Genomic DNA, 19,336 nt, shown 5'->3' with positions numbered 1-19,336 from the left:
TTTTAATGTGATCAGACCTCACAGAGGAAGCCACCACCCACCCCCAGATCTTACAAACGCAAATATGTCAGCTAATTCCAAAGTAAGCTGCATAAAAGCAGAACATTTCTTTTAAGAAACTGATTATTCACATGAAAACACACTCGTGTTTTACTGTACTTAAGTTACACATGCTACATTTGAAACTTATGCTGAATAAAAAAAAACCCCCGTAAAGAAACAGTTTCAGGTCAAGGCCCCAGACCCTTCCTCCTCTTGAATACACCTGCATCTGTCCTTCATGAAAGGGGGGGGGGGGGGGGAGATAAGAGACAGGAGAAGAAAGAAAGCAGGTCTGAGCAGGCCCGGAGAGCCCAGCAACTTTAAAAGACACGAGCCCCACCCATTAAACCCATCAATGCCAAGACGTCAGAGTTTTATGCACTTCATTGTTCATCACATAACTACACAGTGCAGGCTTATACCACAGAGCAAGCTGGCATGTTAGATTCTGTGTTATAAAGCATTACAGGCACTAAAGCTTGACATGACACCTTCCCTTAACAGTGGTACAGCATTGCAAAACTGGACTCATAATAAATTACATTTGAATCACAAAACATCAGGGTCTGTGCAAACTTGAGTTACTTCTTGAGAGTTGATTAAGATTCGTAAAGTTTAAAATATTGCAAATAAACACATGAGCAACAGTCATTCTACAAAGCAGCCCCTTAAAGTTATTAAAAGCTGTTAAAAAAAAAAATAATATTTTTTTTTTTATTTATATATATATATATATATATATATATATATATATATATATATATATATATATATATATATATATATATATATATATATATATAGTTTTCTATCCATTACAAACTAAGGATACAGTAATAGAAAAGATAGCCACTTAAATGCATTTTATTCTGTGCTCTTATACTGTCAATCAACAGGAAAATGACATTTAGAATTTAGTAAATTTGCATAAGGCATAAAGATCAGTGAAGCTGAAAAACATCTTAATGCTCAAAATAAAACAATCCAATGGAGAAAAAAAAAGGCATCAATACATGCGCAGGTCTCACACAGAACAAATACCAAGCAGACAACTGAAACCACAGAGCTCACAAAAGCTTCACAGTCAGAAATGATGTCCGTTTGTGGCTCTCAGTGACCACGGCTTTGTGTTGCTGAGGGTGCTCTCCAAAGAAATACTGAGCTTCAATTCGGCTGCTGTGAGAACCGAGCTGGGCTGCTTGGCCGGGCCATTCGAGAGGCGGGGGCAGCAGAGCGAACAACAGCAGGGAGACTGAACCACGATGGGATGCACGGGCTGCAAACACAGCAAAATAACCCATAGAAAACTCTGTGCTACTTCAAAATTCCTCCTCACATGAAAAAACAAAACAAAAACCCTGCTCTCTCGAGAAAAGGAAACCTCGGGGCGTGACAAAAATGAGAATCGGGCAACAATAATGAAAAATACAGTGCAATACATTTCAACAACCTTTGATTTAAAAATAAAACTTCATTCCATATTTATGAGGAAATTCCCATAAATGCAGCAAAAAAAAAAAAAAAAAAAAAGCAGAAAATAAATTACCATTATATTTACATTATATAATACACACTATACTGCTTTGTGTCTTTAAGTTAGTGTTCACATTATCACAAAAGTAACACTTTCTTCCCCCCCGACAGATTCTCCTGTGGTTTAGAGTCTCTCTGTGTGGTGATGAAGCAGCAGCACAGTTCCTCTGAGTGAGCAGTTCACTTTGCATCTGCCGCTTTACAGCATGTGAACAAGATGCACACGAACATCTCCACAGGAATTCAGTACCTCGCACTACACAATACTCCAAAGTCCAGAGTTACTCAAGGGTGTGATGCGATGCTGCGTAGCTGCAGAAGCACGCACAAACAACGGAGGGTTTTGCAGACAGGTTTGGATTCGCTATCACATCAGACGATATATTTGTTCACAGTCCGCTATTGGAAACGCAGATGGGCAGATACTTGGGAGTAGAAAAGTTTGCAATCTGCTTCTGGGTGATCGAGTTAAAATGTGGCTTCCTCCCATTATTAGTGTGATGGTGCTGCACTGCTGTGTAACGGACAGTGGGGGGAAGCTGAGTGGGATCCATCTGAGGTGTAAGAGGGATGTGAGTGGAGCAGTTGAGTTATGATACCTGGTTGTGTTCAGAGCATGCTGGGTAATCACTAACAGAGCTGCTGTGTTACTACAAAAAAAAAAAAAAAAAAAAAAAAAAGTCTTCACAAGCTCACTTCACAGTTGACAAAACGCTGAGCAGGATGTCAGCAACAATTGGCAGCAGCCAGTGCATTACATTAGCCAGTGAGAGGAGGTCCTGTCTCGCTCTTCGTTCAGCGCTGCAAGAATATTTGATTGCCAGTAAACAAATGAGCCAGATGAATAATTCATAAGAACAAACTCAAGAGCAGAAAGTGGCTTCTTCACTTTGGTTTCAACCCGCAGACTGAAGTTCCTTTCTGTATTCTTTGCTCTGAAGAAATAGAAATTACACAGCATTACTGTGAGGCTGAAGCATGACCGGGAACTGAAAAATCACCCATGCGGGTAGGTATGCAGGTAGCAGCTGATTAATACCCCACTCACCTTACATTCCTACACAAGTCCATCATAGAGTGACAATGCCTGAACAATTGAGGGATCTGCCTTTGATCCTTCCTGAAACTCCTGCAGAGTCAGCTTCCCGTCTGCATTCTGCAACACGACACAAAAACAGAAAAATATATCGAGCTGAAGCCCTGTGATGCTTTTACACACACCTTCCAGCAGGGGGCAAAAAAGCATCTCAGGCCATGTCATGTTGCCCCTATTCTACGCTATTGGGACTGATGTTTGGTTCAGTGCACTTGGACAGTCACCACTCTCAGCTAATACAAATCACTAAGTGCTGCTGTGCTGCACAGTTACTCCTATGGGCTGATCTTGGCAGTAGTGAGCTGACAAACACGCCCATGCAGGCAGCATCTCATCTTTCACTAAAGCCGAGTAGATTCTTGGAGCTGACAGAGCGGGCACCAGCACTGAGCGCTAGAGGTGGAGGAGAATATATATATATGATGTTTATAGACTGCAGGCGGTGTTAGTGACACTGTGATGAATACAGCTAACAGCTCTAAACTTAACAGCGTCCATATCAAAGCCCCGAGGGTGGCAACAAAGGTAGACGAAAGCCCTAATAAAGTTAAACTCATGACTATATCAATGTCAGTCTCAATGAATATCAGATATTGCTCTATCACTATTTACTAGGGGTCAAGCGAAGCGGGCAGTTGGAGTGCTCAGCAGAGGAGGTGAATAACTTCCTTCATGAGACCACGAGTGACCCATTGAGGGAACAAGACTTGGGACCAAACAAAGCTCTCATCAACCCTGCCCCACCATCAGTAGAGTTCAAGTTGACGGAGCCAAGTTTGAAGGAGGTGTGTGAGGTCATCAAAGCAGCTCAACACAGACAGCATCGTCAGAAGGAAAGTTGATAAAATAAATTACAAATGTTGTATTGTTCGATACATATGCGTACCGAACCGAAAGCACTGTATCGAACGGTTCAATATCGATACGAATATCGTTGCACCCCTACTAATTACATCTCTAGTACTCAAACACTGACCTTATCCATCATTGCAAAAATGCGGTCCACACGCTTCTCTGGTGTGTTTTCTTCCTCAGGCAACTCCACAGTGTTCCCCTACGACATCAGCAACATCATAATGCTTCATATGGTGTTTGCATTAAAACGAGTCAGGATTAGATCTCTAATGTTTGGGAAAACTTACCACCATCTGATATATGGCATCTACAATGTTCAGCATCTCGTCTCGGGTTATGTAGCCATCATTGTCGAGATCATATAATTTAAAAGCCCCTGTACAAAGACAAGAAGTTAAAATATGTGGGCTTCATGTGGGTGAAAAAGGAGGATAAATATCGTCACACTTTGTCACAGGTTTAAAAATTAAGTCAAGGTTTTATTTGCCGTTTTTCTCTCTAGAAGTCTGTACTACTGTCATTTAAATATTAACAACAAGAGAGGAGATTCCATCTTCTTACATCGCAGCTTTTCATCTAGAGTCCCCCGGGAAGTCACTGACAAGGCCTGGATGAACTCGGAGAACTCGATGCGTCCATCCTGCAGAGCGACCGAGAGAGGGGAGAGAAAGAGAGTGAAGAGAAATGGCCCAGAGACAAGACGAGGCTCTCACTTCACACTTGCAGTGGCTGTACTTTCACAAACTCTGTCCTGTTCTTTTCATGATGTCCTTGCTGGATTCTTCTGAAAATGGGGCCAGACGTTTGCTCCAAGTCAGATGCTATTTTTTGCCTCGCACCTGGCTCTCTCCTGAGGTAGAAATATGTCACCTCTGGTCATTAGTAAGAAGAATGCTACTGGCTCAAAGTCTAAAAATTACAGCAGGCAAACATACGACCACAACATACGGGGAGCAAAGACGCCTCGCATTTTCCAGTCATTTCACATCACGAATGGACGCGAGTGATCATTCTGTCCAACGGGGCAGGAACCGTTCCACTCTGAAATTTAGTTTTCTCTAAGTGTTGTTAAAATGTGACTCGCTGAGCTAAAAAAACAAAACAAAACAAAAAACCCCACAAAAAAAAGACGAATTACACTTTTAAATCCACACTTTGTGCATCAAAGAGTGGTCTACTGACTTGATTCTAAAATCATAAAAACACAACTCAAAGTTTCTCAGACGCCATTAATTCAAACCAATCCATCATGTTATGACTTCCTGTTTCAAGCAGCTGACGGAGTCTGTCGTCTTCCTACATTCTGCTAAGTCAGCTGCCCACTGCAAGTTTAGCCACAGTATTCTTTAAAGCAGGGGAAAAAAGCCTGGTGTTTTTGTGCCCCTCAGGGTCAGCTAATGCTATCTCTACCAGACAGCTGACTAGACAGAAAATGCTAAAGTCATGTGTTGCAGATCGCACAAGTCCCAAAAACTGCTACGATCAATGCATTCTCTAACTACGGGGTGCGTAATGCTAATGAAGGTCACAGATAAACATCAGATGAAGGGGATTGTGTGATCTTCCTGACACAAAGCCTTTTAACTCAAGTCAATACACCTCCGGGGGGCTCAGCAGCTTTCTGCGAACTGCTCTTCTTCAGTTTGTGTCCCCAAACACAATCACAATGATCACGTACAGCTACAGTGAGGTGGATTTCTTCAGAAAAATGCATCTATCTTGTTGGCTTTGCCAGTACATCCTCCAACCCTCACCCCATAAAGAGAACAGCACATTCTCTGGGTTACAATTATAGGTTATTGTAGACACGAAGACTCCACTGCAGCTCGTTGCTCCTTTTTGAGCAAAAAGAAGGGGTACCTAGTGTAATATAATATCTTTAAGTGTAAAATATATCCAGGTTCTTTTTGTGCTAATGTTGCCAGAAATACATAATGTGAGCACTCAGTGTGCATCACAGAAAGAATATCTGCACTGGCACTGCTAGATTCTTCAGTTGTAGGTAATGTACACGTCCCAATGGGGAAATAGTTAATTACATTTTTGCCTATAATTTTTATGACAATGCCCAAAACAAACAGCTCTCGTTCAAAAACTGTGTGTATACAGATGTGAGAGACTACAGCTCTGAGGGGGAAAAATACAACAATAATGGCACTGGAATAATAATTAAAATGAAAAAGATTACAACACTTCTCTTTTATTCTGCTCAGTAGTCCCTAGATGTTCACAAAGAAAGAGATGCTGTTCTCACAAACTGACATGATCTGAACAAAAACCTCCAGATTAGCCCTCTCCTCAGACTCCTTTTATCTAACGGCAATGCCAGCCCCAAATGATCATATTACTGTGAACTAGCAAGGGTATTTTAATATTTCCCTACACACCCTAAAAGGCTAATAAAACATATGAATTTGTTTACAAACCTTATTTTCATCAAAAACATTGAAGACAAAGGAGGCAAACTTTGTGGGATCTCCAAAAGGGAAAAACTGCTTGTATATCTTCTGAAAACCCACAGCATCCAACTGCCCACTCGGGCAATCTTTGATGAAACCTTTGTACCTAAAAAGAAAAACAGAGCGCACTGTGAGATTATTTTAAAAAGTAATACAGCCTTATGCAATGCAACCATACGAAACGAGAATTCATAATCAAGACTAGAACGGACAGCAGCAGTAGACTGAAGTCACCTCCTCACTCTTACCATAGGCATTACTGATTCAGTCTGAAAGAGTGCGCTAGATCAAAAAGGTAAAGTGCAAAGCTATTTGTCTCATTCACAGATAAGACGATCGCCTTAATCCAATAGCAAGCCCAGGGTGGTTAACTCTAATCAAATTACTCTCTGCTCCTCTTTTGATAATATGCGTGGCTGGTAGATAAGTCTGAGAGCTTCCTCTTGCCCTCTGGAAATACCATATCTGGAGAGTGACTTAACATCTCTATTAGCCTAAATATAGAAGCATTTCATAAGCAATTTCAAGCGCAATCACTCAAAGGTAGGCAGTGTTCTTCTGTCTTCATAAGGGAAGTCTGCATCCACAGAGTCTAACCACACAGGAACAGGTTAGGAAGCAAGTAAGCGAGATTTAGTCTTTACAAAAATAAATCTTAGATGAATAGTAGTAGGAGGAGGACATGACAGGGAAATAATAACACTCTAGTTATAAAAAGCATTGCAAAAAGCTTTTCCTCTTAATCAACAGCAAAAATGACACAAGTTCACACAAGGGAGCACTGCGTGTTCGTCTCTGCTTAAGCTCTGGCTGTTCGTAATAAGACTGGGCTATAATTAAGGCCAGAGAAAGCGCGTTCTGATGAAGAATGAAGGCCAGGGGCGATCTTTTCCACTCACACTCTGACTCTTCACTCCTCTTAAACTCTTTTACTTTTAATCTGCCCGGGAGATAATGAAGCCAGCTCCTTACAGTCAAAGAAATAGGCAAGGAGCTTTGAGGAGCAGCTGGGAAAAAGTTCAGCGAGAAGAAAAGCGAGAAGAGAGCAGAACCACAAAATTCTCATATATGAATTATCTGGAGATACATGCAGGGAAAAAAAAAAGAAAGCCTAGCTTAACTATGCAGGCTATAACCTGATTGGTATTCAAAGAACCGAACGCACAATGCATATCGTAATCCACAGCCGACCTATTTCACCTGAATTCTTTTGTCATTTTTAATGCTTGACGGGGGAATATCAAAGAAAAGACTGAAGACAATGAAATGTGCTCTATCATACTGTACATACAGTGCTCATGTTCAAGCACAGAACATTACAAGTACAAAAACTAGTACAATTAGTACAAAAACCGTTAGTACAGTGCATTCAAATTCTCCGTTTACTGCTTTCAGGCACTGAAGACTGTATCATAGGTACACCCACAGTGAGAGGAATATGAATTCATCGAATCACATCTAAAATAAATATTCTTATTCTGTCAATATCACATCTAGTTTGCTCTTTTTTTAAATAATGTCAGATCAGGAGGGTCAAATATCAGCAAATTTTAGCTCATTGCAGACAAGCAAAAATAAATTAGCACTCCCATATTGATGCATGCGCTTAAAGATGCACTGGCATCTGTTTTCTAATAAGTAACAAGACACTGCATGGCAAAAATCACAGTTTGGAAATGTGTTGAGAATCGTGGCAAAAATGCTGTTTTATATCCTTCTCTGTCCAGAGGATAAATGAATTCACTGAGATGAAGATCAGCAAAAATGATGTTGTCCAGACACTTTGTTGCTTTGCGTTTTGAGCCATTATGCATGGCAAAAAGAAGGCTTTTAGAAGGGCAACCCATCAATTTTACACACAAAGGCTCAGTTCTCCCATCAGGAGCATTTCTCGGGCTGTGAAAGCAAATCTTCTGTGGTTTAAAAGGAACTTTATAGAAAAAAAAAACCAAAAAAACTGAGTGACTGTTGATGTAGTTTGGGTTTTCTCGACTTTAGCTCGAGCCTTAAAATTTAACAAAAAGCCTGTGTTGCAAGCAGGAGGTATGGCATTTAAGAGGAGAAAGCATTTAAGATGCAAGTGCAGTCTAATGGAAGGTGATTTTCTGTTGCATTATGGGAAATGGATAAAAGGATAGGGCGGACTCGGCTGCTTTAATTTTGAACAGTTTTTTAATTTTTTGCTCTTTCAGAGGAACTCAATCTTTTTTTAATGCAATGCTAAAATCACTTGAGTACCTCAGAGCTGCGTAAATAAGGATTCCCCCCCTTTTTGCAACTCATAAGGAATTACCATCTTAGAAAACATCTTCCAGTAATTTAGCACATCTACAACATTTTCAAGGTTTCAAAATGTGAGAACGCCTGACTACAGTGTCTATAGTAGTATTTCCTTAGACCTGTAAATATACTTGTATGCAAAACTAATCCAGTGACATTTAAGCAGTTAATAGCAACAGGCCAACAATTATAAAATAATTTCTTACACATGATAAAATAAAAGAGCTCTAATGATGCAGTAGTGCATTTCATCTTATGATTATTATTATTACAGCTCCACAGTGTTTCAGTTTTAATAGCTGAATATTTAAATAATTAACTATTTATTTCAAGTGAAATCAATTGTGCATCAACCAGACAGCCACTTAACTGTAACATTAAAAGAACAACGGCAAGAATAAGTCAGACTACTAAGCCTGCCCCTTTTTTGTTAAACATTTTGCTAGCATCAAATTTAAAAAAAAAAATTAAATTAAAAAATAAAAAATAAAATAAAATCATAAAACAACTTGATACGCTGTCTTTGCACAATTTCCACAAAAAGCAGGGTTTAAACAGTGAAGTGCACCTTTACTGACATTTTGCACAGCATCCCAAACTTTGGGAAACACATCAACTATACAACAGCTAATTTACATATGCACTGTACACTCAAACTGTAGATATAGTGGATACAGTAAGCACTGCACCAACGTGTAAACATGTTTGCAGTGTCAGCTGCTCATAATACGAATCACTTTCATTTGCCAAGAACACGTCATGTACAAGAGATCCTACTTGGTGACATTAGTGCTAAGACACACACACGTTCAGCCTGTACTTGAAGCGGTGTAATAGTGCAACTACGTGCTGTACTTGTGGGGATGTGACATTGTGGATCAGACTACTCTCGGGTGCTGGGATGAAGATAAGATATTTATTTTCTGGCACTGGTTGTGTTCTTTGGCATCTACCACGGTGGCTTGGTACTGTGCAGGATGTTTCTTTTGCTCCTGCCTAGCTGGCAGGGAACATCACTGAGCTATGGCATTTAGTTATTGATTTCAGGTAGGCCGCGGGCATACTAATGATGTTCCCTTAGAGGAGAATTAGAAAGGAGAATAAATTTAATGCACAACACAGGCATTTATCTAACCCTGCTAATTCTTCTGTGTCTGTGCTTGTGCTCTAATTACACGCCATCTGGCATTCCCCCTGGTAAAATTCCCTCTCATCCCTCACACTCAGCCGTGTTGATTGCTACTGATCTTCAAGTGAGGGCTCGTGCAAACTTTCCTGTGAAAGACAGCGAGAGCGATGGCGAGCTAGCTGGCTGCACAGCCGGCGGGGTGGAGGTTTGGGGAGGGGAGGGTTTCCGCCCCAGTGCACTCAGGCAGCCCTAGAGACAGGCCAGCTCGAAGGCTCTGGACCTGCCAATGTCCAGTGATATCTAATGCTGCTGTACTACTGCTATGTGCCGTGGCTCCCTTTCCCCCTGCAAAAAAACTCCCCAACAGGAAACATGAAGAGCAACTAGTTCTAAAGGCAAAGCTCTTTTCACGCATGTGGAATTAGGTCATGAAATGAAAACGTCAAAAGGAGGAGAACTAAAATGTGAACATTGAAGAGTCATCACTTCATTACAGAGCTCTTTTTTCTGATTTATGGTCTACTTTGATTTGGATTTTCAAAGAAATAATAGCCCAATAGCACCACCCGGCAAACAAAAGAGATGACTGTGCTCACGCTTGAATCATCTCCGCTAATGAAGAAAGCATTGTTTCTTATCCATCTGCCAGAGGCTGTCAAATTGTCCCTTCACAAAAAGATCCATAAATTCACACCTTAACAATAAAAGCAGATTGCTCCGGGCCCACTTTTATGCAATATCCTGGCTTAAACTGTCTTTGTTTTATGAATTTGCTTCGTTTTGACACATTGACGTGCATGTTTTAACGCTGTTAACATAGACGGGGATCAGACAAAGGCTAGACCTCTATGAGCCCATCTTGGCTCAGGTCACAGTGACTAATAGGAACAGAATCTGACAGGAAGGATTACTAATGAGCAACCTTGTGTAGGTTTTGTGGCCAAGTAGTCATGACTGCCTGAAAGTGAAACAGCTTGCACCCCTGCCATTCCTCTGTTATCAGACATCCCTTTTGCAAACAGAGCAAAAAGGTTGTGGAGGAATGCATCATGGAAATGTTTGTATCAGTATTATCAGCCTTCAAAGTCATTCTGTCTCAGTTAGGCTTCAAAGTCATTCTATTTTCAGAACTCATCTGTCTTCAGGGAAGTGTGAAGGAGATGGCTCCAAATCGACTATCAAACCAAATCCAGCAACACTGTTTGCTGACTCAAGAAAACGAATCCTGAGAAGGGATACATCGAAAAGGGTTTTTTCCAGCTGGGTCAATGTAAAACTTCCTGACCCTTTTGAGACCTGGGACATGTAACGATGCTGACCTCGTCAGTCTGTCAAGGTCACTGTGTTTACCTGATCGTGATGCACACCTTTCACTTTACGTGCCAAAGAATTGTTTTAATTGTGACGACGACAGCTCTCAACATCGATTCTAATTGAGTGTGACCGCATTTGTAAATATCTTTCTCGAGTGTGTATTTTTCCGTTTATGTATGCTGCACGTCACTGCCCCTCACACAAAGGCTGAGAGAGATAGAGAGCGCGATCTCCACCGGATGGTCTAAATCAGGAGTGCATCATAGGTAAATACCTTTTGTAAATTAGAAACACAGCCAGCAAGATGCTATTATTTCTCACATTATTGCAATTAAAGGCATTCTCCAAAGACAACCATGCTATCAGTGAGCCAAGCAATTCATGAAGAGACACTTTGAGTCAAACTTTTGTGCCTGCCAATCTGTTAATACAGCATGCAGTTTGGATTTGTGGTGTGTTAAAAATGACACAGTATCTTTTATATAAAAAAAACATGAAACCAGCACATTCAGATGCTGTCAGATTAATGCAAAGGAGTAAACCTGAAAGGAGCGTCTAACTCCAGCGAGCTTTGTCACTGAAGACGCTGCTAAATGCTAATATTTGACTAGCCCCACATGAACAAAGGAAAAAAAAAATCTCATTAAAAATGCATGCACACACTTACCACTGCTGCACCTCCTTCTCTGTAACTGTAAGAGAAATAAAGAGTGACATTAGCTAGATGCAAAACTTAGCATATCAGACACAATAGAGGAGCCTGGTAGCCAACCATATTGGTACTAGGCTTTCAAACATGTTTTATGCAACAACAACAAAAAAAAACATTAAGTTTCAACATGCAATTATTGGAATTAGAGCAGGGTGATATGGCCAAAAATATTTATCACGATATATTTGAAAATTTGCGATAACGATTTAACTGACGATATAATTGATGTGAGACAAAATACAACTCCACAACATTACTAGCGCAAAAAGACAACCTTCCATTTATTTTCACTTAAACAAGAAGCTGGTTTTTATGTACATTAAAGCTTTATAAAAATGTAACAGTGCAAATGCAAATTCCTTGCTGAAAGTTTAACCAAAAGGCATTTCCAGTAGAAATGGGCTGACATATCCTGAGCATAACCATGTATAATATCCACTGAAGTTAAAAAGAGGTGCTTTGCAACATTAAACTGTAGTGTGCAGTACGTATTTTTCGGACCATAAGGTGCACGGGATTATAACGCACATTAAGTGAAACAAAACAGTCAGATAAATCAAACTTTATTAAACTCATTCTTCTTGCTTCCTCCACTTCTGTACCATTGATTCATTAATGTTGAATTCTCTGGCAGCTGCTCTATTCCCATGTTGTTGCAGTATATTAATGACTAACCTTGTATTGTGGATGGATTATCTCAGTTGTGGAAAAGTGTTAGTGTTTGTCCTCCAGCTTCACTGTTTATGTTATGCTAACGTAGCTGTGTCGCTAGCAGTCACGTAGCACATCATTATATACCAGCTAGCCCAACTTCAATAACCCTACAAACGTCACTGCTGTTTAGTTTCCTGTCTTCATTTATGTTGGAAGTGAAAGCAGAGCTGTACGTTTGAATTTTTTCAGAAATCTCTCAGTCAGAACATGCGGTTGTTCAGTGATGACACGACGAATCCTACTTCCGGTCTAAAGTAGTCTGCGTTTAATATGGCTTTTGTGTTGTTAACATGTATTTTCTGATATTTGATCTCAAAAAGCTCCTAAAACAGTCAGTGATCCCTGTTGACCTCCCTCGGCTTTTATTACCGCTAATCATTTATTTAAGCTCAGTTTTTAAAACCTTAGGATGTAACTACAGCCCAGCCCATACAGCAGTATATGAATGACTAACCTCGTATTATGGATGGATTATCTCAGTTGTTCTCCTGGCTGAAGTTTGGTCCTTTTACAGCATCCTGCCATGCGATTACATTTGTTCCTGACCACCGAGAAAACTCATGTTAACTTTTATCGAGTGGAAAAAAAGTTAGCTTGTTTATATTATGCTAACATAGCTGTGTCGCTAGCGGTCACGTAGCAAATCATTATATACCAGCTAGCCCAACTTCAGTAACCCTACAAACGTCACTGCTGTTTAGTTTTCTGTCTTCATTTATGCTGGAAGTGATAGCAGAGCTGTACGTTTTAATTTGTTTCCAAAACCCCGCAGTCAGGACATGCTATATTGTATTTAGATAGAAGCTAGCGAGCTAACACCCTGCTAACTTCTAACTCCGTTAAATGTCATAAATTCCGTTTTCATGGATGCCTGGATGTTAAACTCAATTGTTACACCTGGTAGAGCAGAACGCTGATCATTTTATTAAAGATGAAAGACTTTAGACAGTTTTTCAACTCTCAGTAATGCCATAGTGATCGTTTGATATATGGACCTGCAGTGGAGTTTAGACCCAGACACGGCTAGTGACGTCAGACTGAACAACCGGATATCATGCTTAGGTAACTAGCGAAACTAGCGAGCTAACTTCCGCTAGCTTCCTGCTAACTTCTAACTCAGTTAAATGTAATAAATTTTGTTTTCATGGATGCCTGGAAGTTAAACTTCATAGTTACACCTGGTAAAGCAGCAATGCTGATCGTTTTATTAAAGATGAAAGAATTTAGAGAGTTTTAAACTCTCAGTGATGCTGCAGTGTTGTTTGACCTGAAGCATACGGAGTTTAGGACCCAGATTACTCCCAGATTTAAGAGCATCTTAGTCTGACAAATACGACAATAACGACGGCCGCTTGCATGTTCTGCAAAAAAAAAATGTGCTTTGTCGTGTATCTGACGGACAAACACCAAACCAGTTCCACATCACTGAAGTTGCACCATTTTTACAAACCAATTCTGGTTCATCTGTTTCACTCAACAATCGGCCATGTGCGTATGAAAACAAAGGCACTGCGCATGCGCGGTTTACTCATATTCTATCGCGATATTTCATTTTCCTATCGTTGCCTAACATTATACCGGTATTACCGTGAACGGTATAATATGGCCCAGCCCTAATTGGAATACAGCTTTTGTTTTGCTGAAAATAGAATTCATTAATTCTAGTATATCCTGTATAGCAGTAGACAAGTGGGAGTAAACCCTAGAGAGCCACAAAAAGACGAGGAAAGCAGAGGGAATGAAGGTCAGCCACTGATTTAAGAAAAAGAACTGTTTATGTGGCAGGATGTGTTATCATGCCCACACAAGCACTACTATCTGCCAGTATGTAATCAACCATTCCCACATGCCTTTCCCTTGTCTCTTTACTTTCTCTCAAGTAACCAAAGTAATTTTCAGCCTCTTGGCTCCTGGGATTACTAATGAAAAAAAAGGGCTGGAAATCAATAGCATTAGTTTAACCAGGTGGTCTTTTGAGAGGCTCTCTGAACTCATGTTGCTGCTGCTGCAGCAAGCTGACAATAGATGCTGTCTACCACCACTTCTGTTTGGCCCGGGGGAAAATAAAAGGCTTTTAAAGACAACAAAACGACAGTAACTTAATCACTAATTTCATCTACTGTAATGTTGAACCTTGAGCAGCTCATAGTCATGGTTACTAGCCAGGTAAAACACAGAGAGGGTAAAAAGTGTTGAGTAAGCAAGGCTACATTCTCCTGTAAAAAAATAAAAATAAAAATATAAAATTACATTATCCAGCAGTCTCGCATTGTAGGAGACAGACAAATTTAAAAAAAAAAAAAAAAAAAAAAAAAAAAAAAAAAACAACCTTCACAACAAATTTGGGAAAAAAGAAAATAAACACCTGAAACACAAAACATGATATTTACCAAATGTTTGTGATAATGCGACTACCTCAGATCAAGAGCAAAACAATACAGGGACTACGGATAAGGAGCTCTGCATATATCTCCATCTCAATTTGTTCTGCTCAGCATTTAAACCGAGAAACTCATCCTGTGACCATTTTCTGGTCAGTAAATGACAGGGTCAATCTCACTACTTTTAGCCAAGCCAAGCTAGCATTAAATTGGCCTCAAAAGCCATTGCTGCAGTCAGAAATTGAGGCAATTTACCATGGCTGCGATTTAATAAAAAACCGTGTTACATAACTCAGTCAGCGGCAATGGGCAATAATGCAATCAGCCAGTTGCAGGAGGGTGCGGGGCCCACTCAGTCGTTGGCCCTGCAGGGTCTAGCTAGAACACATTCAGCTTGTGCCTCCATCGCTATGAGTGTCATTGTCTCTTTTCACTTCAAAAAAAGAAAAAGAAAAAAATCTTCATGCTGATACATGGGCCTATGCTACATCCTGCAGACATTTTAATAGGATTGCTGGTCCTTCCATGTAATGCCAGAACAGTCATTCAGGGAAGCATTTATGGGGAGGAGCGAGTTTGTAACTATTCCCTACTGTTTTCCACTAAAGACCAGAAAAATCACTCATTAGTGAGAGCTGTTGCACAGCCTACTGTTGTCTCTGAAGGTGTTTTACTGACGATAACAAAAAAAAATGCTCATAAGAAATTTTCTAAAATACAATAAATCCAGATGTCAGCATTTATTCCTCGTAAATAAATGGGCCTCAATTCTGGCCTTGCTGTTTACCTTTTAACACACATTATTTTCTGTGCAAAACATCCTGCATCTTTTACCAGACACACACAAACACAAACAAACAGAGGGGCACAGGGAAATTTACTGAGTCCCCAATCTGTCAAGGACCAAAGGAAAGCATTGACTAAAATGGCAGACTACGCTTCTCATGGGAGCGCAAGAGAAAGAGGTAACAGGATGAAGGAAAGCAGAAACGATAGTCTCAAGTCAAGCAACAACAGTAGCAACAAGAGAACGATCACGCTGGGAGAGAAAAGCTCAGAGCCCCTCTCAGCGATGCTAACCAGATAAGATCCTAATTATACTATTCCATTCCCTGCTCAAAGAGGGCGGTTAGGGGGAAAAGCAAAAGAGACAGGGTGAAAGGTTAAGAGAGAATGAGAAAACCAGTCAGACAGGGGGAGAGAGCGAGAGAGAGAAAGGGACAGCAGCAAGCAGTCCAGCCCAGCATGAAGTCTAATCTTCCTCCACAGCAATTTCCTGCTACAACAGCCTTCCTTGGTTCTGCTGTGGAGAGACCAACCACACAAATAACACTGTCATTAAGCAGCCAGGGGATGTCAACTCCCACCCACACCTGCACACCACGGTGCTCAAATAATAATAATAATAATAATAATAATAGCAATGCTGTGCTCCAAAAATAACACACAAGTGGTTAATATAGTGGATACCAAGCAGACATTGCTGGTGGTAATTAGAAATGTGATCCAAAGTGATAGCTGAGCAGACGTTGATAAGCAACGGCTGGTAAGATGGTAGAAATACAGTCAATTTGCACCCTAATGCATCAACGGGAACAACAATCGAAGATATAATTACAAAGTCGCACCTTCGCTACAGTTCTTTATCGGAGGGTCAGTCCCCTTTCTGTGAGTCCACCCCATCCATCGATCTTGACGCAGGAATGCAATTTATAAGTGTGGCGGCACAAGCACAAGCACAATTGATTTACCCTTTCTACGTTTAAATTTATCAATGTCTGTCACATTAGAAGTAGAACATACAGCATGTTTACAAGCACAGCACATAAAACCACATTCTCATCGGTAAAGAAAAGCTATCATTACAGCTGCCACAAACTCTACTATGTCCTCAGCGTAACTTAAAGACCCCCGCTTGCAACTTTTTACTCAGCCTTAGCTGATTGCAGTCTGCGATACATTCAAGAATCTGAAATTTGAAACAAATGAGGAGATCATTCGCAACTGACATCTGCTCTGTCAGTGGTGAAAAATGTATAGCATCCCAAAGCATCCCAGCAGGCAGCGTTATTTACTCTTAAGCCTGTGTGGTGCACAGTGGGTGGAAAATGAGATTAGCAAACCGCAGCAATAAACTCTGTATTATGTATTCCTATTGCAAGCTGTATGTTCTTTAACCTCAGGCCAACAGGCTATGACAAGCTCACAGAAAAAGTTTCTGCAAAGTTTTTCTTTGTAAGAACAAGCAAAAAACAAACACACTTTCAGTTACTCACAGTAGGTTTTCCTTGTCAACTCCTCTACCACCTCTGGCTTGAGCTTGCTGTTGGATTTACCCATGATCTTCAGCTCTCTTCGACGCCCCCAAATCCACGCTGGCACGTATCACCTGTTACTACGTCCTCGCCAGTCTGCTCCTCTGCCAAAACACGCAAGAGAAGTGGGGCTAGTTTAGGTGCGAAGACACGGGTGAGATAGGAGAAAGACACTTTTATTTGAGTTTGCTTTGACAGAAAAGGAAATAAAACACTCCCATTCAGGCTAATCGTTCTGTATATATCACTCTAGCTGCGGTCATGATCTGCTCAGCCATCAGCACTCCACACAGACGAGTCAAACCCCAGGGGACCACGTGAAGAGGACCCAGCAGGCTATTGAGTCTATACGAGCGCTGCGGAGCGCCTATGTGTCCGCCTCATTTCTTTACAGCAGCCCGTGGGCGAAGAGTGGCGTTTGGACGCGTTGCTACCTTCGTCCTTGGATACAAGAGTCACTCAGTGGCTGGGTTAAGCACGCTCGCTCCCTCACAGTCATTCTCTGTTCTTCTCACTCCTCCCACCCCTCCTTTCCCACCACTATCTCTATTGCTCAGGGTAAGTTACTGTAGAAAAAGAGTCCTCCCTCTTGACAGCTGAGATAAGGAGGTGTGTAAACTAAAATACAATGAACAGAGCTCGACTTGGATGCCCCCCGCTGCACTTTGCGCTCGCTCTAAAACGTTAGCTCTAATCCTTGGAATTTACACAGACACCACAGTGTAAAGAAACAGTTTTAAAAAGCTTCAGTAATAATTTCTAGGGGGGAAAAAAAGAAGATACCAGAAAGACGCCAAGTCTGTTCATGGTTCTACAGCTCTGATGCCAACTGAACAGCACAAAAGAGATCCGGTGCTGCTCTTAAAATAAGCATGTGAGCTGTCTACCAAGTTTAGATGTGTATTTGAAGAGTGACAGTTTTCTTTTTTTTTTCTCCTCCATTCTGACTCATAATTCTCCCTCCTTTTCTGGCCTCATGACAACATGGCATGGTGGTTTCTTCCTCTCTGTCACAGAGATGGGGATAATGGAATTTCTTTGTACCGTGGGCCGGGCGTTGGCATGCACTGACGGTTAACCACAGCAGCTGTCTGAGCCACAGAATTAGAAGACTACTGTACGCACTATGCACCTTCACTGCAAACATCTGTACTCTGCGTCGACGGCCAGTGATGTCTTTGCGAGGGATGCCACGCTGGTAATCACCATTTTGCGTTTGCTCAAGCCTTCTGGTCCTGGATATTGCACAGACACTATGAAAATAAACAAACAGACAGCAGTTACAAAGGGAATGACAGGCATGTGCTGTATTTCATGAGAAATGGACTGGACTGTCACCTAGAGCCACAGACACATGGGCACTTAACTGGAAAAACACTCAAAACAAGACGACCTTTGTAGTGACTGCCTAAGCTGCTGAGTGTAGCCAGCAGGCATCACACAATATGCAGCTAGAAGAGTGCTGTCAATTTAACTGTAGAGGCTGCTATTAAAGTATTCTGCGTTAAATCAGCACAGCCTAAACGAGCAGAAAATGAAGTCACGTTGTGAAATGACTGATTCAAACAGCTGGCTAAGACAAAACAGCACAACTAAAATACATACATTCTCAACAAACGTATAGCCTGGTTAAAACCCTCGAAAAGCGCTTTGTTTTTATTAATTTCAACGTGTTTTGATTGACAGCAGCGAGAAATACATACAGTCGAGGCAGCAGCAGGTGGGATGTTGCCTGGCAGTACCATAGCAACCCTCAGTTTATGGCTACAGTGCGGGAAGCTAGTCATTGTACTCGAAACGTTTGGTACCCATGCTGTTCCGTGTAGCTAGTTGACAAGGAAAAAAACAGAAAACACACCTTTAAACGAATAAAGAAAAAAACGTTCCCATATAAAGCGGCTTCTGGTTACCTCAGCCACAAAAGCGGAAAGTCGCGGTGAAAAGAAAAAATTTGCCCCACAGCAGAAAGCCGCTGTCCGACGCCGTCTTCCTTCGCCGAGTTCCGGAGTGAGCGACTCGCTGCTGCGCGGATGGCCGTCCGTGCTGCTCTGATGCCGCCGTCAGGGAGTGACGTTGCTGCCTCTGCTGCATGGCCCCGACCAACTCAGCTCAGTGCCAGAGACACTGACGTCGCGGTACCACTGGACACACACTGACTCTTTGTGTGCTTTAAGAGCCTTTACACGTGTCACCGGGCATATAGCGAGAGGTTAACTTTTCGACTCACATTCACATTATATGTAACGTTGTTTACAGGTCAGTCTGCCTGCCCAGTTTTACACACAAAAAAAGAAAGAAAAAAAATGGTTGAAAGTGGTGGTGAGGTTTGTCTTTATAACACTCAAATTAGACACTTACCCTTTTTAATGTTTAATCACTGCACTGGATTCAAAGTTAGTGTTTGTAACTTGAGAATTCTGAGTTTGTTGTTCAAACGGACAAAAATTAATTGTGGCAAAGGGTTGAATTAAAATGCACTAAGTTACATTTTTAGCATAAATATCAA

At 41.1% G+C, this 19,336-nt stretch overlaps 1 protein-coding gene across 6 annotated transcripts; it reads right to left on the bottom strand.

The window, feature by feature from the left end:
- Positions 1-890: 890 nt before the first annotated feature.
- LOC146562217 (neuronal calcium sensor 1) lies at positions 891-18,893 on the bottom strand. Of its 6 annotated transcripts, XM_085293785.1 has the most exons (11): positions 18,741-18,893; positions 18,534-18,656; positions 17,963-18,083; positions 16,792-16,934; positions 11,376-11,400; positions 5,953-6,091; positions 4,088-4,166; positions 3,814-3,902; positions 3,648-3,725; positions 2,624-2,731; positions 891-2,510 (listed from the first exon to the last, which is right to left on the bottom strand). In XM_085293785.1, the coding sequence occupies exons 4-10, from the start codon at positions 16,853-16,855 to the stop codon at positions 2,633-2,635; spliced, it is 573 nt and encodes a 190-aa protein (XP_085149911.1). In that variant the 5' UTR covers positions 16,856-16,934; positions 17,963-18,083; positions 18,534-18,656; positions 18,741-18,893; the 3' UTR covers positions 891-2,510; positions 2,624-2,632. The 6 variants fall into 6 exon arrangements, with proteins under 6 accessions (XP_085149911.1, XP_085149912.1, XP_085149913.1 ...); XM_085293786.1 differs by lacking the exon at positions 18,534-18,656 and having other exon boundaries at positions 18,741-18,888; XM_085293787.1 differs by having other exon boundaries at positions 17,956-18,083; positions 18,534-18,879.
- Positions 18,894-19,336: the final 443 nt, after the last annotated feature.

The sequence above is a fragment of the Mchenga conophoros genome, linkage group LG12 (genome assembly GCF_057382185.1).
Source record: "Mchenga conophoros isolate Kocher_MC1m ecotype Shallow Benthic linkage group LG12, M_conophoros_male_GT1.1, whole genome shotgun sequence".
Taxonomy (NCBI): domain Eukaryota; kingdom Metazoa; phylum Chordata; class Actinopteri; order Cichliformes; family Cichlidae; genus Mchenga; species Mchenga conophoros.
This window is presented reverse-complemented; position numbering and strand designations above follow the sequence as displayed.